This window comes from Odontesthes bonariensis, chromosome 1 (genome assembly GCF_027942865.1).
Source record: "Odontesthes bonariensis isolate fOdoBon6 chromosome 1, fOdoBon6.hap1, whole genome shotgun sequence".
Classification (NCBI taxonomy): Eukaryota; Metazoa; Chordata; class Actinopteri; order Atheriniformes; family Atherinopsidae; genus Odontesthes; species Odontesthes bonariensis.
This window is the reverse complement of record NC_134506.1, coordinates 15,956,116-15,979,239: the sequence shown is the minus strand read 5'-3', so window position 1 is coordinate 15,979,239 and position 23,124 is coordinate 15,956,116. Positions and strand designations below refer to the sequence as shown.

Here is a 23,124-nt window from a genome sequence, read left to right as displayed (position 1 = left end):
ATTCCCGATTTTCCTTCCCTGATCCTCAGCCTCCCTGCACAATGTGTAATGTGTTTTTCGAACTGTAGATAAACTTTGGGCGTTTATTTAAAACTTGAAAATTAAGCGAGGACTGTATGTATTGCTCACACGCGGGCGGGTCACCCAAACTCCAGCCAAATCCCTCCCCTTCCAAAGAACGGAGCCGTGTGTGCGGGTATAAAACCAGTGCGCTGCCCTCTCCCCAGTCTGGTATACCAGCTGCGAGGCGGCTGTCTGGAGAACTAAGGAAAAGGGACAGAGAACTCATCCCTTCAAGCTTTTGTTCTAAACACTTGTCTCTCTTTATCTATACTTGTCTATCATTAACCGTTTTCTATTTTGCAACCAAGTCCTTATTATCGTGAACAAAATGACCGGTGGCCCACTGACTGGGTTACTGGTTGCGCTCTGCATGAGCAGCGCAGTCAACGGTGCGCCAAAGAAGAGCAGAAGACAAACTGGCCAGTACCAGGTGTATCCTGAACTACACGACACAGCGGCTGTTCCTTCAGGTTAGTACAAAGTCTTCTGTGGATATGTTCTATTGTTCATGGCCTCGTAAACATTAAATCTATGGTGTCTTATGTTCCAATAATTCTATTTTGCACTTAATTGGAGTATTATGTAAACAGGAGGAGCCAAAAGTAATAGCAATATTAAAGTCAGAATATTTACAGGTCTAGTAATATTTAACAATATTCATATATTTCTTTTAGGCTGTGAGGAAAATGGTCGCTCTTACAGTCTGAACGAGCAGTGGGAGAGATCCTACCGTGGCACTACTTTGGTTTGCACCTGCAATGGAGCGGCAGGCGTCAACTGTAAATCTAACTCTGAAGGTCAGGAAGAGAGCATCTACCTAGTGCAATATCATAGATTTAATTATTTTTTGTCCAATACTTATAAAATCAGTAAATTCACACAGAGAGTGCAACAACAGAAGCAGGCAACTTAAACACATTCAGATTTGTTTGGGAGAACGTCTTTACGCAGCAGCAGGAGAGATTTACGCACAATAACAGCTGCTTGAGCTTTTGGTGTTTCCTTTGTTGTTCCCTCAGTGGAGGAGAGCTGTTATGACAAGCACAATGACCGGACATACCGGGTGGGTGAGACCTTTGAGAAACCACAGGACGGGTTGATATGGGACTGCACCTGTATTGGCAGCGGTCGGGGCAAGATCAGCTGTAACACTGCAAGTAAGTTACACATTTAATTTAGTGCCAGCAGCTCAAATAACAATATTAAGCATGATTATATACTCTTATTAAAAAAAAACTATTTGATTCACTTCCCGACAAGTATATGCTTTTTTTTTTTTTGCATATCCATTTGCTGTTTGTGTGGCATGAAGTTTTAGAAAAAGTTACATGACATCTGAGTGTTTGTACCAAGGGATTTATCACATTTGTCATTCACAGATCGTTGCCATGATGGCAGGAAGTCATATAGAATTGGGGAAACTTGGCAGAGGCCTCATGATACAGCCGACTACATGCTAGAATGCGTATGTCTGGGAAATGGCAAAGGAGAGTACACCTGCAAACCTGTTGGTGAGTACTTTCACCTCATAGATCAGAAGGGCATTCAGGATCACCACTGCAAATATCTGGCATCAGTTCACACAAATAAGCAAGTGGGACAGCGTGTATTTCTGATGAGTGCACAACTATTGATTTTCACTTGGTTTGTTTCTCCTGGAAACAGCTGAACATTGCTATGACAACAGTGTTGCCACATCATATGTGGTTGGGCAGACCTGGGAGAAACCATATGGCTGGATGATGCTGGACTGTGCCTGCCTTGGAGAGGGACATGGACAGATCACATGCACTTCCAAAAGTAAGTGCAACATGACCACACACACATGATCACACGCTTTTCCTTCAGGGGCAGTTTCTCACCACTGTTGTTCACCAACCAGATCGTTGCAATGACCAGGATATGAAGAAGTCGTACCGCATTGGAGACACCTGGGAAAAGACTGATAAAAGTGGACAACCCGTGCAGTGTCTGTGCTTAGGAAATGGCCGTGGAGAATGGAAGTGTGAGAGACACCATACGGGCCGAAGTTAGTTGTTCTAATATCCTCATTTAAATTTTACTGTGAGTCTTTTTAGTGTTAACAGCCCTAACATTTGTTGTTCTCTGTTTAATGGTATACAGCTACAGGTGCTGTTGTGCTCTCTGCCACCCGTTCCCAGTCTCAGCTGCTGCCTGATTCTACCACTGAGGGAACATGCCGCACTGATTCTGGTGCCTACTACTATGAAGGGCAGCGCTGGATCAGGAACCAGGGCAGCAAGAAGATGATGTGTACCTGTCTTGGTAATGGAGTCAGCTGTCAAGACTGGGGTAAGTGTATGAAGGAGGGGTAAAAAACAAGTGACCAAAGAAAGAAAAGGAAATAATTGAATCTTTGTTGACGTGTTTCCTGATTTATTGTTCTGTTTCTAATTTTCTTTAATTGACTTTACATAAGTTTGACAGTCCTGATTCACAATCCAAACAATTCCACATTCACGATCATCAGACGATCATTAACAGGAACCAACTGTTCAGCATGCGCACTAATGAACATTTTCAAACTCATCCCAATCTTGTTCATGTAGAGGCCAAGAACCAGGTCTATGGAGGTAATTCTAATGGCCAGCCGTGTGCATTCCCTTTTGTCTTCATGGAGAAGATGTACTACTCTTGCACTTCAGACGGTCGCACAGACGGGCAGCTCTGGTGCTCCACAACCTCTGATTATGAGAATGACCAGCAGTACTCCTTCTGTACTGAAAAAAATGGTGAGACTCAGGAACAGGGATGGAAACTTGGGCTGGACCATTCAGTTGGTTTTGTTGATGTATTAGGCAGTGATTGCCATGTCATTATGGTCTGTCACTGAAATGGTAATATAATACAGTAACCAGATCAGAGCTTTAAAGTGACAACTGTGTGTGTTTTTCAATCCTAGCTATTGTGGCAACAAGGGGTGGAAACTCCAATGGTGCCCTCTGCCATTTTCCCTTCCTCTACAGTGGTCGTAACTACACTGAATGCACCTCTGATGGGCGTCGCGATGGCATGAGATGGTGCGGTACTACCCACAACTACGACGGAGAACAGCTCTTTGGTTTCTGCCCAATGGCTGGTGAGTGTGAGCTGCATTGTTTGTTTCACACCAAAGAAAAACTTTGTATGTTGCAAATTTATCTTCTGATGATGTTAACCTATTAAGACCTGGCCACCAATGACATTAGGTGTTGATATTTGGTTGAATGCAGGTTGTGATGTTTATTGAGCATAATTCAATGTGAGGACAGTCTGTGATATGTCTGCTCTGATTATTTAACCAATGCACACAAACTTGCGTGGAGTCCCCCAAAAAGCCAGTTAAAATAAATGCTTCTGTTTTATCTTGACTTGTTCTCATAGATTTGAAAGACTTTGTGCTTTCAAGGTTCAGTTGTAGACAATTGGGTTGTAAATTACTGGTGCTTACAGTGGTCATGGGAGAGTGATGACTCTATCAAGGCTCTTACATACCAATTATATAACATACACAAACTTGACACTGGTCTGAACTGAAGTCAGGAAAATTCACTGCCTGAACACACACAGCTGTGTATGTATAAAAACACTGACATACTTCAAGTGCACGAAGCAAATTCCATCTTGTTTTGTAATTTTTTTTCCAATCTTGTATTAACTAGCCAATGAAGAGGTATGTACCACCACTGATGGAATGATGTACCGTGTGGGGGACAAGTGGGACAAACGCCACGACATGGGTCACATGATGGAGTGCACATGCCAAGGCAATGGCCGTGGCGAGTGGAGCTGTGCTCCTCACTCACAGATCCGAGGTAGGAGAGCTGACTCAATCTTGATTTGAAATAAAACTGTTGAATACTTTTTGATTGAAAAAAATATCCATAAGGCATATAGCGTCAGATTGGAGCATAAAGGGTGTGTTTCTGCTTCTGCCTTGCCTGTACATTTCCAGATCAGTGCGTTGTTGATGGCTTGACCTACGACGTGAACCAGGAGTTCACTAAGCGCCACACAGAGGGACACATGATGAACTGCACCTGCTATGGGCAGGGACGTGGACGCTGGAAGTGCGACCCTATCGGTGCGCTAGTGGCTCATTAGCTGTTGGGGGAATTTAACTCTGGGCACTGCTGCAGCTGATAATTTCAACCCAAACTTTTCAGTCCCATCTTATCAACTGTTTGATTTCCCCATGTGTTTTTTTTTTTTTTCAACAATAGATCAGTGTCAAGAGCCTCAAAACAGGGCGTTCTATCAGATTGGACAGGAGTGGGACAAAGTTCTCAATGGCCTTCACTACCGCTGTTACTGCTATGGCAACGGGGTTGGAGAAATGAGGTGTGAACCCCTGCAGACCCACCCAGGTAAAGGGAAAAAAATATTTCCAGCAACATCAGCTTTTCACACTCCGCATTCATTGGCATGCAGATGTAGTTGGCTTTTCAGTTTGAATGATATAACATCTCATTAGGGCTCTCGGCTGGAGGTTGAGTTTCTTTGTATCAGAAACTATATCAGACGTATCAAGGAACTGGAAAAAAAGTAATGCAGAGATAAAGAGAAGCTTCAGTTGGAGTCGATGCAAAATACAATTGTGTGAAAATACAAAGTCAAATCTAAAAGTAAGAAGGATAGATATACTTTTAGATTTATTACAAGTGACAGTTTTTATGTGCATTGTTGCATAGTATTAAGAGATCATCAACATTTTTCTCGCTTGCATATTTTCATTTGAAATAATATTCCAGTGTTTAAAGTTTTGGAGGTTGAGGAGTTTCACTGCGTTTTTTCTACAGATGCATTCAAACAATGGCTCTAAAGAGAGCAATTCTTGTTTTCCATGGTATTAGAAGCTACTTTAGTTTTCAGAGATACTCCGAAAAGTCGGGTGAGGGCACATCACATCATCTATTGTTTAAGATGAACACTACACCAAATTTGCAATGCCTCAAAACACTAGTATAAAGGGTTTTGTTGTCGTGCCAATGTCACAACAGAGTATTAATTTCATATAGTATTTTTATTTTCAATTTCTCATAAATTCTTTTCTCCTGCGTTTTTTTTTTTTTTAAGATTTAGAGAGCAATTAGGGCTTGATATATGTGTGCTGCACTCATTCTACTTTTCCACATTATTCATCCTCCTTGTTCTCATACAACCCTGATCTCACATCCCACACTGCTGAAAAGAAAAGTTTTCTTGTTTAGTTGGCGCATAGAAGCAGAGGTTTAGAGTCTCTCTTGACTTTCAAGTATAGCAAAAGCCTGTTCTCCCCTTTATTCTTTATAGATTTGGAAGTTTTCCCTCCCTCGCCTGGTGTTGAGTGATTTTTGGCCCTTTAAAGGGAAAGATTAAATTGCTGGGCAAAGGTGGTGGAAATTGGAGGCAGTCACTTCCTGCCTCTGTTTGGATAAAAGTTGTTTGATTTGGCACTTTTTATTGCAGCACATTAAGAGTCCTGAATCAAGAAAGGTTACAGGTTCAGCTTGTGTGAAGCTACATATGTGTGTTCACGAGTGAACAGAGGCTAGATTAACTGTGATGAATATAGTACTCTGGTGTTATGTCAAACTGTAAGCTGTCAGTGGGTGTTGATCTGGTTTAGCACCGTCTGATGGTTTGGTACTATCCCAAAATGATGAATTCTTTGGATGTACCTCAATGAGAAGTAGCCAACTTTCACCCACGCTCCTTACAGTTAACACTATCATATTATATATAAATCTTTATTCTCATTGCCAGCAGCAGCCTTGTTCTGCACCACTCTTCTTATGTCTCCTCTGACACTTGGTGCTTAAACTCCTCAGACAACCACAGACCTGTCCAGGTGATCATCACAGAGGCAGGAAAACAGCCGGACTCCCGCCCGATTCAGTGGAACCCTTCTTCATCTGCCCACATCTCATACTACATCCTCAAATGGAGAATTGTGAGTCAAACTCTTGGTTTTTAGCAAACAATATGATTCATCTCTTTCAATTAAAAGAGTATTTTGAATTAGCTGACTGGTAGTGTTTGTAAAGGTGGATGAGGGGTCTGAATGAGGTCAAAAGCTTTTGATGATGTCTGAATTTAAGCTTAAACAAACAAAGTGATTAGTGGGTACATGAACTCTCTTTTGCCATCTGAATACACAAACACTGTTGTCTAACTTATCCTAAGATAAATATTCCCTTCTCTGTGATTTTTTTTTTCTCTCAAAAATCTTTTTTACTTTGAAGACCTTAGAGAGTGAAAGTTGATTGCGATGTTAATGAACATTACACAGAGCCAAACCGATCTCCTCAGGGAATTTGTGTCACATTTTCTGGACAGCAAAATCATTTTAGGTTATTGGCACTCCCTGCTTTAAAAGTTTGGCGTTTTCCAACATTGCAAGGCCAGTCTAATACTGCTTATTCATGATGTAGCAGACTTAAAAGCCATCACCTTTCTACCTTTGCTTTCTCTTGTAGAAAAATACTCGCGCTCCCTGGAAGGAGGCCACCATCCCAGCCCACCTCAACTCCTACACCGTCAGTGGCCTTCGTCCAGGCATCACTTACGAGGGCCAGCTGATCAGCGTTCTGCACTTCGGACGCCGTGAGGTTACACGCTTCGATTTCACAACCAATCATGGCTCCTGTGAGTAAACTAAAAGAGTGACATTCTTTGAATGCTGCAAATCAAAAGAAATATCTAAAAGAAAATTATTTTCCTTTCATCTCTCAAGTGGAGACATGGGAGGGAGAGACGACTAATCCTCCTCCAGTGGTGGACACCTCTGAGTCTGTGACAGAAATCACCTCAAACAGCTTTGTTGTGTCTTGGTCATCAGCTTCTGCTTCCATCTCTGGCTTCAGGGTGGAGTATGAGCTCAGTGAGGAGGGGGCCAAGCCAAAGGTCCTGGGTAAGAATCTTTAACCATTACTAAAACCTCCATAATTCCCCACGTTTAATGGTGTGCTTTCTATATTGAGGTTCTGATTGATGTACCTCAGGTTAAATGGAATTAAAAAAAATCTTTACCACAATAATTTTGTTAGACATGTGCCATTTGGATAAAAGTCTCCATCATGGTAAATACACTTTTATACTGAGACGTTAGTAAACATAAGACAATTAAATATTGCCAAATATAAGCAACATTTACCCATAATATTCTCAGCTTTCCAGAAATATTAGGTGTAGTAGTTCACTATCATGGAATAAAGTGGACAACAAATTCAAATCATAAATACTGTGTGTAACACTGAATAACCTTGTTTACTTATCTTTTGTTCCCCTCCAGATGTTGCTCGCAGCGCCAGCTCTGTCACCATCAGTGATCTCCTGCCCGGACGCAGATATAACGTCAGTGTGTATGAGCTGCCAACGCAGGGACCACCCAACCTCATTCTGACCACCTCACAGACTACAGGTGAAAAAAAACCCACTTGTGCTCCTTTTTGTGCATCTACACTCCAACTTGTGCAAAATTAAAAATTTCCCAAATCTCTTTTACGTAAAATAGCTCCTGACGCACCTACTCAGCATAATGTGGATGAAGTTGAAGAGGCCGCTATCAGAATCAGCTGGACCAGGCCTCAAGCTCCTATTACTGGTAAGAAAACTACTTTTCTGCGTGTTTGTATCTGCAGATTGTAGATGTTAGGCCCACCTCCAATGCCATAAGATGTTGTAATCATTTTTAATTCTGACTGTTCGTAAATGCATGCTCGTGCCTGCAGGTTACCGTGTGGTGTACATGCCGTCCGAAGAGGGCAGCAGCACTGAGCTGAACCTGCCTGGCACAGAGACCTCAGTGACCCTGGTGGACCTTCATCCTGGCCTGCTGTACAACATCAGCATCTATGCAGTGAAGGATGACCTGGAGAGTGAGCCTGTTTTTGTGCAGGTCAACACCGCTGGATCTCTAAGACAAGGTATATAATTATGAATAGATACGATGGGTTTTAGATAACAAAGCTGCACACATTTCATATTGTAGCACTTTAGAATTTCAGTTTTTCGTTAATAAAAACATTCACGGCTTATCTATTACTCATATGGCTCTTTATTCTTTTTATATCATTCTTGGCTATCTGGCTGTCAATTTAAGCTGAGCAGATTAAGTACTTCAGCTGAAGATTCCTTAGAGGGTCTGGAACATTTAGAGGGGCTCTCCAGTGCAGAGTTAAGACACAGCCTGGATAAAAAATTGCTTTGTCAAAATATGCTTTAACAGTTTAATCTTTTTTGTCATCTTATCCCCATCTTGATATATTTTGACCTGTGAATGACCTCTAAATTATTGTGGGCTGAGAAACATCTTTTCAGATGTAGTTAAAACACTTAGTGTTTTATATATGTGCGTCTAACACAGAAAACCAGACACTGCAGGCTAATGGCCTTTAATCTTTTTGGCATTTGTCTTTACTTTCTGCTTTGTTCACGCCAAGATTTGTAAATATATGAGCCTGGATTTGCCAAACTATTTTACTGCACTGATCTTTGAGGTTTGGATTTTTCTAAAGGTTTTCCTGTACTCTGAGTTATCCCTCTGCCAAGCTTTCACAACTTAGTTAGTATTTTCTTTCTAATAAAAGGATTAGTTTAAATTAGTTTTTTCCCTAAATCAAACAGTGAGCCTTTTAGAGCCTCGACAAACACGCTAAATGTCCTTTGTTCCAATAACTAAAGTGGTGACCTACTTTTAACAACCAGCAATGTGCTGGTTGCATTCTTACAGACCTCATAATGGTAAATAAGGCAAATATTTAGTTACATCTAAGGCATTTTAGAGGCATAAAGGGAATATTAACATGGATACATTAGCTAGATAAGTAGTAGTAATAATGATCAGATATTCATTTAAGTTTAAACAATATCCAGAGAAAGGTGTTAAGTCTGAATCCCTCATGTTCTCTTAACAGAGGAGGTCCCAGCTCCCACAGACCTGCAGTTCTATGAGGTCTCAGATGTGAAGATCACCATCACATGGACTGGTCCACCCAGTGACGTAACTGGTTACAGGGTGACCTTTTTGCCAATGGACCGTGATGGCACTGAGCTCCGACCCATGCAACTGCCTGTTTCGCCCAATGCATATGCTGAGGTCAATCATTTGCAGCCCGGCACACTCTACCGCTTCTACATCTATGCCATCAGTGGTGGAGCAGAAAGCAAACCTCTTGTGGGAGAGAAGTCTACCAGTGAGTGAACAAAGACCCAAACACAGACAGAGGGATTTCAGTGAATATAAACCAGAGAATTACAAACACGTGTTATATTTTCTTTCCCTTGCAGGACCAGATGCACCAACGGAAGTGCGTTTCACTGACATCGGCCCAGACAGTGCATTGGTCATCTGGGAGGCTCCCCGTGCCAGCGTTACTGGCTTCCGCCTCTTCCTGAGCATCGAGGGCTCCAGCCCCGTTGAGAAGAGAATACCTGGAGCGGTCACCCAGTACGCCTTGAAGAATTTACGTCCAGACACACAGTACACAGCCATCCTGCACTCTGAACTGGACAATGAGCTTGGCGAAGGCATCACCACATATTTCACCACTGGTCAGTATGAGGAGAAACAAACCATCAACAGAAACTTAAATAGCTGCAATGACTTCGTCTTACTTTTCCTACTCTGTAATCCTCCCAGCTCCCCGGATGGGAAATGCCCCGACTTTCAGTACTGAGGTCACTGATTCCTCCATCATCATCACCTGGATTCCTGTCCGCAGGTTCAGCTACAAGGTAAAAGTCTTCATCAGCTCAACAGATGAAACAAGCTGGTGAGCTTAGTGAAGCATTTAGGAACTAAAGACTCTGATATGTCCTCTAGATTCTGGTGGACAGCCTAAAACAGCGTGTAAATCTGACATACACGAGCGAGGCAGCCACAAATTGACATCATTGCTAATGTTGCTCTTCACCCACTAGATTATCAAGCATGTGGCTGTTTGCTAAGTAGATTTTAGGTCCTGTGGTATTCTTTTAGAGTATTTTCTCTAGGTTTTGATCTACGCTTTTGCCTCCTCCTCTTCTTCTCCAGCTATCTGTGCTCCCCAGCGAGGAAGGCGAGGCTCCCAGAGAAGAGACCTCTGACTCTGGACGTATTTACATTACTGATCTGATTCCTGGAACTGAGTACACCTACTCAGTTCAGCCCATTTTCAATGGTCGCAATCGTGGAAATCCCATCACTCGCAACGTTGTCACTTGTACGTATCTTCTTCATCTTAACTAAGATAAAGACATAATGATGGCTGCTCAATATAAACAACTGTAAAATAATTGGACAACCAATATTAAAACTGATTTGATGTTACTGCGAGCCAGTGCAGTGGTGCTAAACCATTGGCATGAGTTTGTGCTGGACCTTAGTGTTGCATGAAATCAAGTTTTTAATGTGTCATGGTTTGCTTTTCTCCTGTTCAGCCTTGACTCCTCCCACTGACCTCAGAGTGGTGTCCAATCCCAACACAGAAGATCTTACCGTCTACTGGGTAGCCTCCAAAACACCAGGTAAATATTGACTGTGCATCCCTCGCACAACCAGCCAATTAGATCACACTGAGTCTAGACTTTGGCCCCGAATGCTATTTTTTTCCACCGTGACGAATGTCTCTTCCCGGCATTTTCTTATCATCTCAAACTGTGATTCAACTCTCCCGAGATTATGCTCAATCTCCTCCATATTTGTCCCCCCAATCTCTGCAGGAATCACAGGGTACAAAGTGACAAGCAAGCCAACCAGCGGTCAGAGAGGAAATTCCCTGGAAGAGTTTGTCCCAGTGGATCAGAACTCGTGCCAGCTAGAAAACCTTAATCTGGGTGTGGAGTACAACATTAGTGTTTTCTCTACCAAGGGCAATGTGGAAAGTGTGCCAGTGTCCACTATTGTCACGCCAGGTAGGAGCCAATCGGAAGGCAATTATACATCCTAAACACACAGCTGTGTCTGCAGAAAATATCAAAGCTTTTGCCATTGAAAACTGGGTTTGAGTCAAACTGGAACCAATTCCCAATATTTCACCTCCTGTCAACAAAATTTTTTACTCCCACTGTTACTTGTTTCAAAAGAAACTGAAGCTGCATTAGTTGGCTTTTGACCACCAGGGAGAGGCAATACTCTGGTAAGCTTGGAGGAAAATATTTCCACTTGTACATTTAGCAAACACATGAGTGGTACGCTCAGCTGTATTCTTTAACAACTCAGAAAATTCTCTGTTTTCCACCAGGCAGGCCATGTATAGAAAGTTTATCTAAACATCATTACTTAAGAGGAAATATAGAATACAAATGAGAGCAGCAAACCAGTCTATACAGGAATATTAAAAAAAAAGCAGCACTAGGATCTGTTCTCTTTTATGTTTTTATCACCATTACACATTAAGAGGATATCAAATATAGATCATTTCTCATGCAGCTTTACTTATCATTACCTAATACTAACATGACCACTTCATACGCATGAAGATCACCTTTTTTTGAATAATAAGATTTATTTTTTGTTTTTTAGCATGACCAATAAGATTAATCATTGCCTGCGATTTACTTTAAAATTGTGAATGTTTTTCAGTCCAGTTTTGTGTAATTTTCTGGCATGGCTGTCTCTCTTTAGTTTTCCGAATGCTTTTTGGGAATGAAATTATGTCACCAATGTAATTATTTTTTTATTTTCTGTCCAATTTTTGCTTGCGCTTTGCACCTGGCCTAACCCTTTCAGAAATCCCCACACCACGTCACATTGACTTTGTCAACATTACTGACACCACCATTGGCCTGCGCTGGATCCCTCTGAACTATACCACCATTACCGCTTACCGGATAACGGTAGTTACGTCAGGCGAGAGCTTGCCAATTTTCCAAGATTTGGTGGAGGCATCTTCTGGTTATTACACCATTCATGGTTTGGAGCCGGGCGTGGACTATGACATCAGTATCACCACTGTTACAGAAGAGGGGGAGAGCGAGCCGACCACACACACAAAGCAAACACATGCTGGTGATTTATTCTTTCACTCCATTAGTGGGGATGATTTGGGTTTTGATCTGAGAGAACTCAGGAAGGCAGTTAAAGTTGTTTTATTAGCTGAGGACATATCATGCTTTTCATGTTGACAACATTAGATCATAAGAGTTTCCTTTTTGGTTATCTTTACATGTTATAAGCTGAGCTAATGGTAAACTTGAATTGTATTATATGCAAATTATTAGGTTCAGAATCACCATTGGTGCAGGAAGATGCTTTAGAGTTGCATTTCACCTGTCATCTGACCTTTGGTATTTCCTTATAGCATATTTTTTACTTTAGTCTGCAGTTTAGCTCATTTTCCACATATTTACCCATTAAAAGGGCCATCAAAAATAGATTAAAGAGAGAATGAACTGTTATTTTGCACAATAAACAGGTAAAGTAAAGTACAGGTACAGTACAGGTAAAGTTACCAAACCCATTTTAGTGTCCTGCCATGGTCTTTGTTGCTGGTCGTATTGCCACTGTCATATTCTGAATCAGATTTGGTCTCAAACAAGTACAGACATGTTTGAGAAGTATCTATTTGCAACCTTTAGTAAGTTCATTATTTGCTTTTTATAGCTTCATACTGGTAAGAAGATGAAGTGGTACACAAAACTCCGAGTGCTACCCCTGAGCAGGCTTCCTGAAGCCAACCAATTAGAAGAAAGAGGGCTGTTAGGAGGCGGGCCTTAAAGTGCACAGAGCTATTACTGACTGCATAACATGCTATATGAGATTTAGCTTTTTAGATTTTTTGTTAATCATGCAAAGCTATTCTAGTACTGAATAAACATTCTGTAGAGTTGGAAATGTATCCTATTTGACAGCAGATCTTTGAACTTCACCATATCAGATATATTTTCATCATTCCATTGTAAACTGACATTAATTTGGTTAATCTTGTTTTTCCTGTGCTAACTATAAACTATAATCCCTCATTCTTCCAGCTCTGCCAGCTCCTACAGACCTGGAGTTTGTAGGGTTGAGCCCTGACTACATTAGGGTGACATGGGCTATCCCCAACATTGCCACACCAAGCGACATCTCTCGATTTGTGATCCGTTACCACCCTGTAGCCACAGATGATGACCTCAAGGAGGTTAATGTTGGTGGATCCACCAACACCTTCCTGTTGCAGAGTAAGATGACATATATTATACAGTGTGCCTCACAAACTATAAAAGACTAAATTGCTTATTTACTTTGCTTTGCTCTATGGTAATCCATTCTAATTGCATCTCTCACCTTTTTCCAAAAAGACCTGCTGCCCAACACTGAGTACCGTGTCAGTATTGTGTGTGTTTATGGTGAAACTGAAAGTGAGCCTGTCACTGGGACTCAGAGGACAAGTGAGTATGACCCCGGTGTTCATTGCTGGTGCATTAAAGAAGATCTGTGGGGGTAGCAAATGTTCTTCTCGTCAATTTATTTACTCGATATTCAGTCATAGTATAAAAATACTTGACAAATTTGCACAAAATGTTAATTTTTTTCCAAATATAAATATAAGGTGAATCAAGAATCTATTATTGTTGTCATTCTGCTACATACAGAGCACATAGTTAAATGAAATGTCGTTCCGTGTGGACTCCTAGTGCGATACATAAAATGACACAAAGTGCAACAACAATTAGTGCAAACAGATATACAGTCCATATTTGCAAGACAGAGCAGACAGTAACAGTCCAGGACTATGAATGAGCCTGAGAACATGTAGATTAGCTAACAGCAGCACAAGAATTAGGTAGAATGGGTACATTCACAAATATGCAATGTGGGTTTTTTAATAGTATATACTGTACTTTTTAGTAACATTACTGGCTCTGTTTGTGTAAAACTGTTTTATAACAGATATTCATGGTACTGTGAATAGTTGTTTTGTGGAGAGGGGAAGCTGGAGTCATTAGTGTTTGCTTCCAATTCTATATTTGCTGTTATCTTTGCATGTAAATTAAAATTCAGCTCAGTTTCCAAAACATTTTCCTCCAGCTCTAGACTCCCCAACTGGGTTAGATTTCTCTGAAATTCGGACCAACTCCTTCACTGTCCACTGGCTGTCTCCAAAGTCTACCATTACTGGCTACCGTCTCCGCTACCAGAAGACCAGTGGTGGGCGAGCCACGGATGAGAAGCTCCCCCCAAGCAGGAACCACTATACTGTGACTGGACTGACACCTGAAACAGAGTACTTTGTACATGTGTATGCTGTCAGCAACAATCAGGAAAGTGAGCCTCTGACTGGCACACAGGCCACAAGTAAGTTTCTACGCTTGGACCTTCTTTGTTTATTTTTCCTTTGGGACGTTCTGCAGCTGGATTTCAGTTTTTATTTTATTCCTGAATTATCTTATATTGTAAACCAACCCCTCCCTTTTTCAAATCCTCTCCTGTAATCCTTTTTAGTCTCTGATGCACCCACTGACCTAGAGGTGACATCATCTACCCCGACCAGTATCTCTATTCGCTGGGACGCCCCATCTGTTTCAGTAAAGACCTACAGGATCACCTACGGAGGCGCAAGTCTGTTCTCTGTGATTTAGTTCATAGTTTCCTCTTCACTGCAGGATCATTCAGAGTTTAACACACTATCCTTGTTTATTCTTCTAGGTGGTGAATCTCCACAGGAGTTTTCAATCCCAGGCACGCAGACCTATGCTACCATCACCGGGCTGCAGCCTGGGACCGACTACACTGTCACAGTCTATGCTGTAACAACACGAGGAGACACCCCTGCCTCCAACACCCCCGTCTATATAACTCACAGAACAGGTACAGCAACATGACAAAAAGAAAAAGAAAAAAAAACTTGATGAAAAAGATCTAACATTGAGATGATATTATAGAGCTAAACTTGATTATGTATCCCTTGTTTTCTTTAGATACTGAGCCCCCCACTGAAATGAAAGTCACTGATGTGAGTGACAACGCCATCACAGTGCGCTGGTCTCCAGCTCAGGGACCAGTCAGAGGCTACAGGATCACAAGTGTTCCCAAGAATGGTTTGGGACCCTCCTACTCAGAGGTGGTAGCCCCCGGTTAGTAAAAGTTGTTGTTCATAAACCAGGACTGTCATTTCTCATTTTAAAGCTACATTTTTCCAAGACAGTGTCCTCCTTTCATCTGCTCCTTTTCTGCTCCCCTGTTCCAGATCAGACAGAAATGACATTCACAGGCCTGATGCCCACTGTTGAGTATGTTGTGAGTGTTTATGCCCTGGGTAATGATGGACAACCCTCTTCCCCTGTGGTGGACAATGCTATCACCGGTTAGTTTGACTCAATGCAATTATAATGGATCTAAGACAGTTAATAGAAGGACCGTTTTAGGCTCAAGAAAGGGATACATGCTCTGAAGTATCTGGGTTACAATTACTTTCATAGCTCTAAAAGAAAATTTCCCCCTTTTTTTGTGATTTGAGCATGCATGCAAATGTTACACAACAACTGATGAAAAAAATATTTGAAGCCATAAAACTTCAACAGTGTAGTACAATGCAAATAAATAATGATAAATATTCGGCTTATTTTCTTGTTGAAAATAAGGCATTTTGAGTTGCTCACCTGTGTGCAATAGGAAAAAGGAAATAGAAGCCAATGTGTTTTCTATAAAGTTGATTGGCAAATTTTCATTTGCTACTGTTCATATCACAAACTGGCTGTCAATTGGCAGCTAATCAATAATCCTACCAGCTGTGCCAGTATTTATTTTTAAGCATGACTGCTAGAGTAATGGGAATGTTAACCATGTTTCAGTTCTACATGTTCAGAAAACAGGAGGTTGACTAGGTTAGCTATTGTCTGCAAAAGCAATAATAGCTTTTTTTCTGATATTTTGGACATGCAATCACTTGAACAACTCATTACTACAATTTTCATCATATTTTTTTTAGTTGTGCAGCCATGTTTAAGGCAGTTGTTTATGAGATTCTTCTGTTGGAGGATTTGGGCACTGCTAATTTTAAATAGTTCGTTGAAAATCCCACCTTCCCAGGGCAAATGCTACGCTCCATAACTCAAGCCAAATGAAGCAAAGTAAATCTGAAGTGGCAGCCTACTTTGAGCTGAAATGAACACTCTGATCCTCTCTTTTCCTGTAGCGATGGATCGTCCCAAAGAACTGACCTTCTCTGACATTGATTCCAACTCCATGCGCATCACTTGGGACAGCCCGGATGGCACAGTGACATCATATCGTGTCTTGTACTCAAGCTCAGAGGAGGGCGAGAGAGAGTTGCGTCCAGCACCTAGAGGTGACCAGGACAGTGCACTGCTCACCAACCTTCGCCCCGGCACTGAGTACACAATTAAAGTCATCGCCCTCCATGACCGAACGCCCAGCACACCTTTAGTGGGAACACAAGCCACAGGTAGAAATGTACAGAAAACAATAACACAGTCATTCCTTGGTTTAATGCGGGTGCTGTAATGTTTTGGCTTGCAATTGTGCCTCTCTGTCTCAGTAATACCTGTGCCAACCAACATGGTGATCTCAGAGATTGGCTCGTCAGTCTTCACTGTGTCTTGGCGAGCTCCAAATGCTCGCTTGACAGGCTATCGCGTGGTTGTCGCCCCCAAGAACATTAATAGCCCCCGCAAAGAAATGAGCGTTGCTCCAGACACCACTCGTGTTGTTGTACCAGGGCTCATGGTAAAAACTGTTCTTTTTCTCATTTTTGCTTGTCTTCGGTCTAGATTAATTAATTTTCAGTCAGTGTATAAATACTTGCTGTTTTTCTGTATACTGTAGGCAGCCACTCCATATCAGATCCAGGTCTACGCCCTGAAAAACTCCGTCACCAGCCGACCACTGGAGGGAGATGCCACCACATTAGAGGGTGACTTGCTGCAGCATAAACTGACATATTATTGTTTATCACTTCTTATTCACTGTTCTATTCTCTATCTGTTTGGTGTGTATGCATGTATGCATGACCAATAAATCTGATCTTAATCTTAATCTTAATCTTAATCTTAATCTTAACCTATTGCTCAATGCAGATCTCAGTTCTCCTCGCCGTGTGCGCATCTTTGATGTGAAGGATACTTCTCTTATACTGACCTGGCGCTCTAAGGTGGAAACTATCACTGGTTTCCTTATTGAAGCCACGCCCATCAGTGGCTCGCATCGCACCATCAGCAAGACTGTCCCAGCAGATACTTACACTTACACTCTCACAGGTAGACCACACCTTCCTGCTGAGTAAACATTTAGAAACATTAAGACTTGTCTAAGGGGGGGATTGTTGTATCAGCCTTGATCAAGAAAGTGTGTGTCTGTATGTGTGTGTTTTTTAGGTCTGCAGCCAGGCACCACGTACTCAATCAACTTGTACACTCTGAATGGCAACACAAGGAGCCCTCCATTTAATCTCAAAATTGAAACAGGTATTATGCAAATCTGTACCCATCTCTCTGTTACAATGAGGCTTGATAATGTGCCAATGTAGGATTTTTTCAGAAATGTTGACTTTAATATATTTCCCTGGTGTTCAATCTCTGTCATTGGATGTACCTCACAATGTGCTCTGTACAACATAGAGAGGTGGAAAAAATAAGGCACACACTGATTTAGGTAAATGTGCCTTTCTCTCAACTATAGTTGTTGTACACTTTGGTCTTAAATGGGGTATTTATACATAATGGTGGAGTATACCTGTCTAGATTTTTACCTCAACAAAATATTTTTTTCTTGAATTAGAGAGTGTTTTCCATAAATCTCGACTTAAGACCTGATAATTGGCATTGTGGTTGTTGGCACCAGTTTTTGAGATGAGAAAATAATCCATCTAATGAAAAAGATGTTATCTTTAGTTCTGCTATACAGTTTTGATTTGATTAAACCTACTTTAACAAACTTATGGAAATGCTAAGTTATACATCTTACGTAGGTTAAATGACAAAATGCATGCATTGACAAATTAAGTCTTCAAAGGCATCAAATACAGTAACAGCCTTGCAGTGTGCACATAGATGCAACAGACAAGCTAATGCATTTTTTTTCTCTATAGCTAGACCAGTGGTCCAGGCTCCCACCAACTTCCAGTACACTTCTGTGACCCCCAACTCCGTCTCCTTCACCTGGCAGCCACCTGCCACACAGATCACAGGATACTACATCACATACGAGGGGTCAGGAAGAACACCACAGGAGCTCATCCCGCAACCCCACTCTGGCCAAAACTACGCCACCATAACTGGTATTTCAACCAGTCTCTTTTTACTGCAAATATTAATCACTTAAGTTACACAGTATTTGAATTTGAAAGAATAGTTTAGATGTAGGCAAGATTAAAAAAACTGTGTGAGTTAGCCTCAGGGCTCAAACATATATATATATATATCGCGCTAGGCATTTCTATGCACTGTGTGATAATTTCTTCTCCGCCCAGGCCTGAGACCAGACTCAGTGTACATCATCAAGATCATCGCTATCCAAAACACACAGAGAAGCACACCACTGGTGGGCAGAATCAGGACTCGTGAGTATTCTGAGAAGTCTACGTTTTACAGTGAAATGTGACCAATTCGAGTGATGTAATTGAAAGGTCCAAAGTTGAAGGGAATTGTCAGTAAACATAATGTGAAATATAAGGATCGAAAGGCTGCTTTTATCTGCTCAGCCTGCTGTTTTGCTGTTAAGAGGCCTTCAGATAAACTGTGCAGCGTTTGGCTCCTAAAACCATAATGCCCTTTTTTATTTTGAATGTCTTCATACATGTCATTCAAAATATCTATGCGTGTTTGTAATAATACATTATGACACACTTTGCCACTTGTTACAGCCCCAGTATTGCTGCATATATGTTGCCTCCTGTTGGCTAAGATAACTTAAAGCAGCTTTGCTTTACCCTGCCTGGATCTAACCTGCTTGCTTCCCTAACCCGTTCTCTCCCGCCCAGAGCCAGAATCCTTGCTTCCCCGGCCTCTGCCACAGCCCGACCGCCCTGGAGGTACTGACAGGCTTGATGTGCCTGAAACTGACTCAGACAACAGAGTTCAGGTGGCCGGCACCAATAACCAGGATGGGAGTAGTGGTCAGGGGCAGCGTGTGGAGTACACAGAGTTCAACAGCGGAGACGGCAACAGATATAATGGAAACAATGGAAACCCGCAGTCTCCCTTAGAGCAAGCTCGTGAGCCCCTGGTCTTTGTCCCCCTCCCTGATGCAGAGGGACGCAGAAAGCCCATAGTGAGGCTCAATGTGCCCATCGGAACCACATTTGATAACGACACAGTGCCACAGGAGGCCCAAACTCGGACCAGCATCTCCTGGAAGCCTTACAGGCAGAGCAGCGCCTACCTTGTATCCTGTTATCCTCTTACAAACGTAGATGAAAAGATGTTCCAGGTAAGAGGCGAGAGCCACCACAGGTCTCAAAGATAGAAGAGCTATATAATTTCAAGTGAACAAATAATTTCTCTCTCTACTAATATAGGTCCGCCTGCCTGGCACAGCCACCACTGCTACTCTGATAGGACTCACCCCTGAAGCCAACTATAATGTTATCGTGGAGGCACTTTTGGGGGCTCTTAAACACAGGATTCTGGAGCAAGTAATCACAGCTGGAAACACAAGTAAGCATCTGATAGTAACTGTTGGCATCAGGACAAATTCAAAATTTAGAGAAATCAAGGGAAATATTTTTTCTTCTTTTTTTTTGATTAGGAGTTGAATCCATGACTGTATTGCACCAAATTCTATAGTTCAGGAAATAACAGAAACTCTCACAAACCTTTATTTCTTTTTCACTTCTTATTTCATCTGTTAGTACAACCACAGCACATCTCATCAGATTTACATACATTCTACAGTTTTGGGTTGTATATAATAAGTTCTAGTTTAGTTGGGCTTTAGATTAGGAGGTTCACGTTTCGTCTATTAGTTGCAAAGTTTATGGTTTGATTCCTGGACTCTACAAGCTACATAAGGTGACTTTATTTATACCCAAAGGTAGATTTGTCCTCTGCTTTTAACCCATCCAGGTTGGCACCTGCTGACACACACATGCACAGGGTCACACACTTAGAGACAGATGCCAACCTGGAGCGGTGGGCAGCCATGAAGCGCCTGGGGAGCATGGGGGTACGGTGCCTTGCTCAAGGGCACCTCAGCTGTGACAAGGAGGTGTACTGACACCCCTCCAGCTATCAGTTCCACCAATCTTTTTTTTTGAGTGGCGAGATTGGGAATCAAACCACCAACCTTCCGGTTATTGGACGACCGACTCTAACCACTGAGCCACGGCCTCCCTATACATGTTAAAGTGTCCTTGCGCAGGCAAAAAAAGAGCTTGATGTGTGGGATAAAAAAGTGCTGTATGAAATGCATAGATGACTGAAGCTTCAACTGCAAAGTAGTCTGATTAGAAATTCCTCTATCCATTAAATACTTAATCTTTCCTAATTCATCTACTTTAAGTCCCAAATGGAGTTCCTTCCACTAAAGACTCCTGTTATGATGCCTTCACTGCGACCTACCATGATGTCGGTGCTGAATGGGAACGGATGTCTGAGACAGGCTTCAAGCTGTGGTGCAGGTGCTTGGGCCTGGGCAGCGGCCACTTTAGATGTGATTCATCAAGTAAGTTCTACTTGGGATATATGCCTGCATCCATATGCATGGTTAGAATTTAAAGTCATTGAACTTGCTAATTGCTAATATTTGTATGTGATTAGAGTGGTGCCACGACAATGGCGTCAACTATCGAATTGGACAGCGATGGGACCGTCAGGGAGAGAACGGCCACTTAATGAGCTGCACTTGTTTGGGAAATGGCAAAGGAGAATTTAAGTGTGAACCACGTAAGACCTTATGGATACCCAAATAAATGTTGTACAGCTGTCTAATGAAGTTTAGAAGTTGCATTTTAATCATAATGTGTATGTCACACAGATGAATCATTGTGCTACGATGGCGACAAAACCTACCAGGAGGGCAACCAGTGGCAGAAGGAGTTCCTGGGATCCATCTGCACCTGCACATGCTTCGGAGGACAACAGGTACGGCACTGTCTGCCTCCCTGGATTCACAGCTGACATTGGGAGGCTATTCATTATGGTCATTCAGGAGTTAAATGAAGCATAATTCAACGTACGCTCCTGTACCTTTTGTCTCATCAGGGATGGCGATGTGACAACTGTCGCAAACCAGGTGCTGATCTTGATGTCGATCTGTTGCAGCCTGTTAGATATGGAGACAAAATACTGCGCAAAGTGAGTGGAATACTTCTAATGTCTTGCCTTTTTCAATGTCATTAGATATCGGCATACAAATAATAGTCATCTGTAAGCACATCTTAACCTTTAACTCTTACCACGACTTTTCCTCCAGAACATTCACTGCCCCCTTGAGTGCCTCAGACCCGAGCTACTGGCAGATGCACATGTTCCTCAAAATTCTCAGAAATAATGGATTGGTCGTCTGACATCTGCTTTGCTCCGTCACCGTCCAGTCGCTGCACTGTCTCACCTTGTAGAAGCCACGCTGTTTGTGTGACTGAAACTTCCTTATCACTTCCTTTATATGTTACACTGCTCTGCTGTATGATCAGTCCTGATCATGCTCTTTTGCCAGTCTTTTCACTGTTGGCTCTAAATTCAAGATCTGTTGAAAACTCCCACTGAACACTTTCATTCACATACTTTTATGTAAGCCTGAGTTAAAGGCACTTAGGACTTGTCACATTCAGATTTGCTGTATGTACTTGTCAAACTGGCCTTTTTTCCCCATTGAAATATTTCAAAACCATTCCTAATCAAAATAGCACCAGAAAGCCCTGTGTTAAGAGTGTCTGTGTAGTTATTAACCACATTGTTTCTATTGTCCATGAAAATGAGCTTTTCTTTTCTGTAGCCCTTCTGTTGTTACAAAGGGGTCGCACTGTGTGTGATTGACACATTCTGATTTGTAGTGTCTTTTACTAATTTATCCCTTTAATCTCAACTTGTGAATGTGTGAACAAGGATGTGAGAATGTGAACTGTTCTATTTTTGTATTGTTGTCAGTGCCAAAGTCGTTTCTACCTTTGACAAAAGAAGTGCCTTATTTTAATAAAGCCGGAGAGATCCTGAAATGTACAGTTGTGTTTCTGTAAATTTTGTATACACATTTTGGTTTGCATTAATCTATGAGCCAACACTCTGCTGGCTCATAGATTAAGATTCTGACTCTAAAATTCAGTTTCCATTAATCCATTATGCCCTCTATTCCAGACTGAAAACAGAAATTAAGAAATTCAAGGCAGTGTTCAAGGCTGTATTCATGTTTTGGATTTAAAAATGACCTAAAACTTAAAAAACATAGAATGAGGGTTCAAAACATTAGATGTTGACAATATTTTCAGATTTAAAGAGTGATGAAGAAAAGCGATCAAGAAACATTGGGAAACTACAATAATTTTGAACATGGCTTTATCCAATGTTCACACTTCTGCTCTTACAATTTACACCAATTAGCATAAATTGACACTGGATTATTCAAACGCAGCATTATTAAACACAAGATAAATACACAGATGAATGAATGACCTCATACGAGAAAGATTTGCATTGTCTTAACCGAAGTAATCATATGAGCAAGTGTCGATTAAGTATTCAAAACAATACAAAAGTCCTGAGCTATCCCTCTTTTTTTTTTTTTTTTTTTTTTTTTTAAATACTGGCAAAAAAAGACAGGAACTTGATGCAACGATTTACTGTAACATACAAGCAAACTTGCAAATATAGCGTGCAGGGCAAAATACTATCAAGCGTTAGTCATTGTTTGGTATGACAACCTTTACTATCTAACACATTCTGAATCATGTTAGTAAAGCTTTGTTGTAATTTATTTAAAAGCTTCATAAACAATAAAAATAAAAACTTGCATGAATAGCTTATTTCAGAATATAGATAGACTAATAATCAACTTCACCAGTGTATCAAACATCCATTTTTCAGTCGACATCTGCTGCAGAGGTCAGGCAAGGTGTCTTCTTTTATTCTGCCACTACAAGGCAGACGTGAGCCTGATTCACCAACCGTCTGTCAAGTTTGTGGATGTATCCATGGACGTTTCTTTCAATATTTTAATCAATC

The 23,124-nt window shown here is 41.5% G+C and overlaps 1 protein-coding gene across 2 annotated transcripts; it reads left to right on the top strand.

Annotated features, from left to right (window-relative positions):
• Positions 1-225: 225 nt before the first annotated feature.
• On the top strand, positions 226-22,125 carry fn1b (fibronectin 1b). 2 transcript variants are annotated; one of them, XM_075483907.1, is made up of 46 exons: positions 226-533; positions 738-860; positions 1,083-1,220; positions 1,443-1,574; positions 1,729-1,863; positions 1,946-2,092; positions 2,188-2,376; positions 2,634-2,816; positions 2,987-3,163; positions 3,726-3,878; positions 4,019-4,147; positions 4,287-4,430; positions 5,874-5,995; positions 6,522-6,690; positions 6,779-6,955; positions 7,337-7,465; positions 7,559-7,648; positions 7,776-7,970; positions 8,961-9,239; positions 9,334-9,597; positions 9,686-9,780; positions 10,079-10,247; positions 10,465-10,551; positions 10,747-10,938; positions 11,756-12,034; positions 12,997-13,188; positions 13,309-13,398; positions 14,039-14,305; positions 14,453-14,569; positions 14,657-14,818; positions 14,929-15,084; positions 15,198-15,314; positions 16,146-16,415; positions 16,509-16,696; positions 16,796-16,883; positions 17,047-17,226; positions 17,344-17,433; positions 18,057-18,245; positions 18,438-18,527; positions 18,948-19,396; positions 19,485-19,623; positions 20,468-20,629; positions 20,725-20,850; positions 20,942-21,048; positions 21,169-21,261; positions 21,380-22,125. In XM_075483907.1, the coding sequence occupies exons 1-46, from the start codon at positions 392-394 to the stop codon at positions 21,455-21,457; spliced, it is 7,389 nt and encodes a 2,462-aa protein (XP_075340022.1). In that variant the 5' UTR covers positions 226-391; the 3' UTR covers positions 21,458-22,125. The 2 variants fall into 2 exon arrangements, with proteins under 2 accessions (XP_075340022.1, XP_075340103.1); XM_075483988.1 differs by lacking the exon at positions 11,756-12,034.
• The last annotated feature ends 999 nt before the right edge of the window (positions 22,126-23,124 follow it).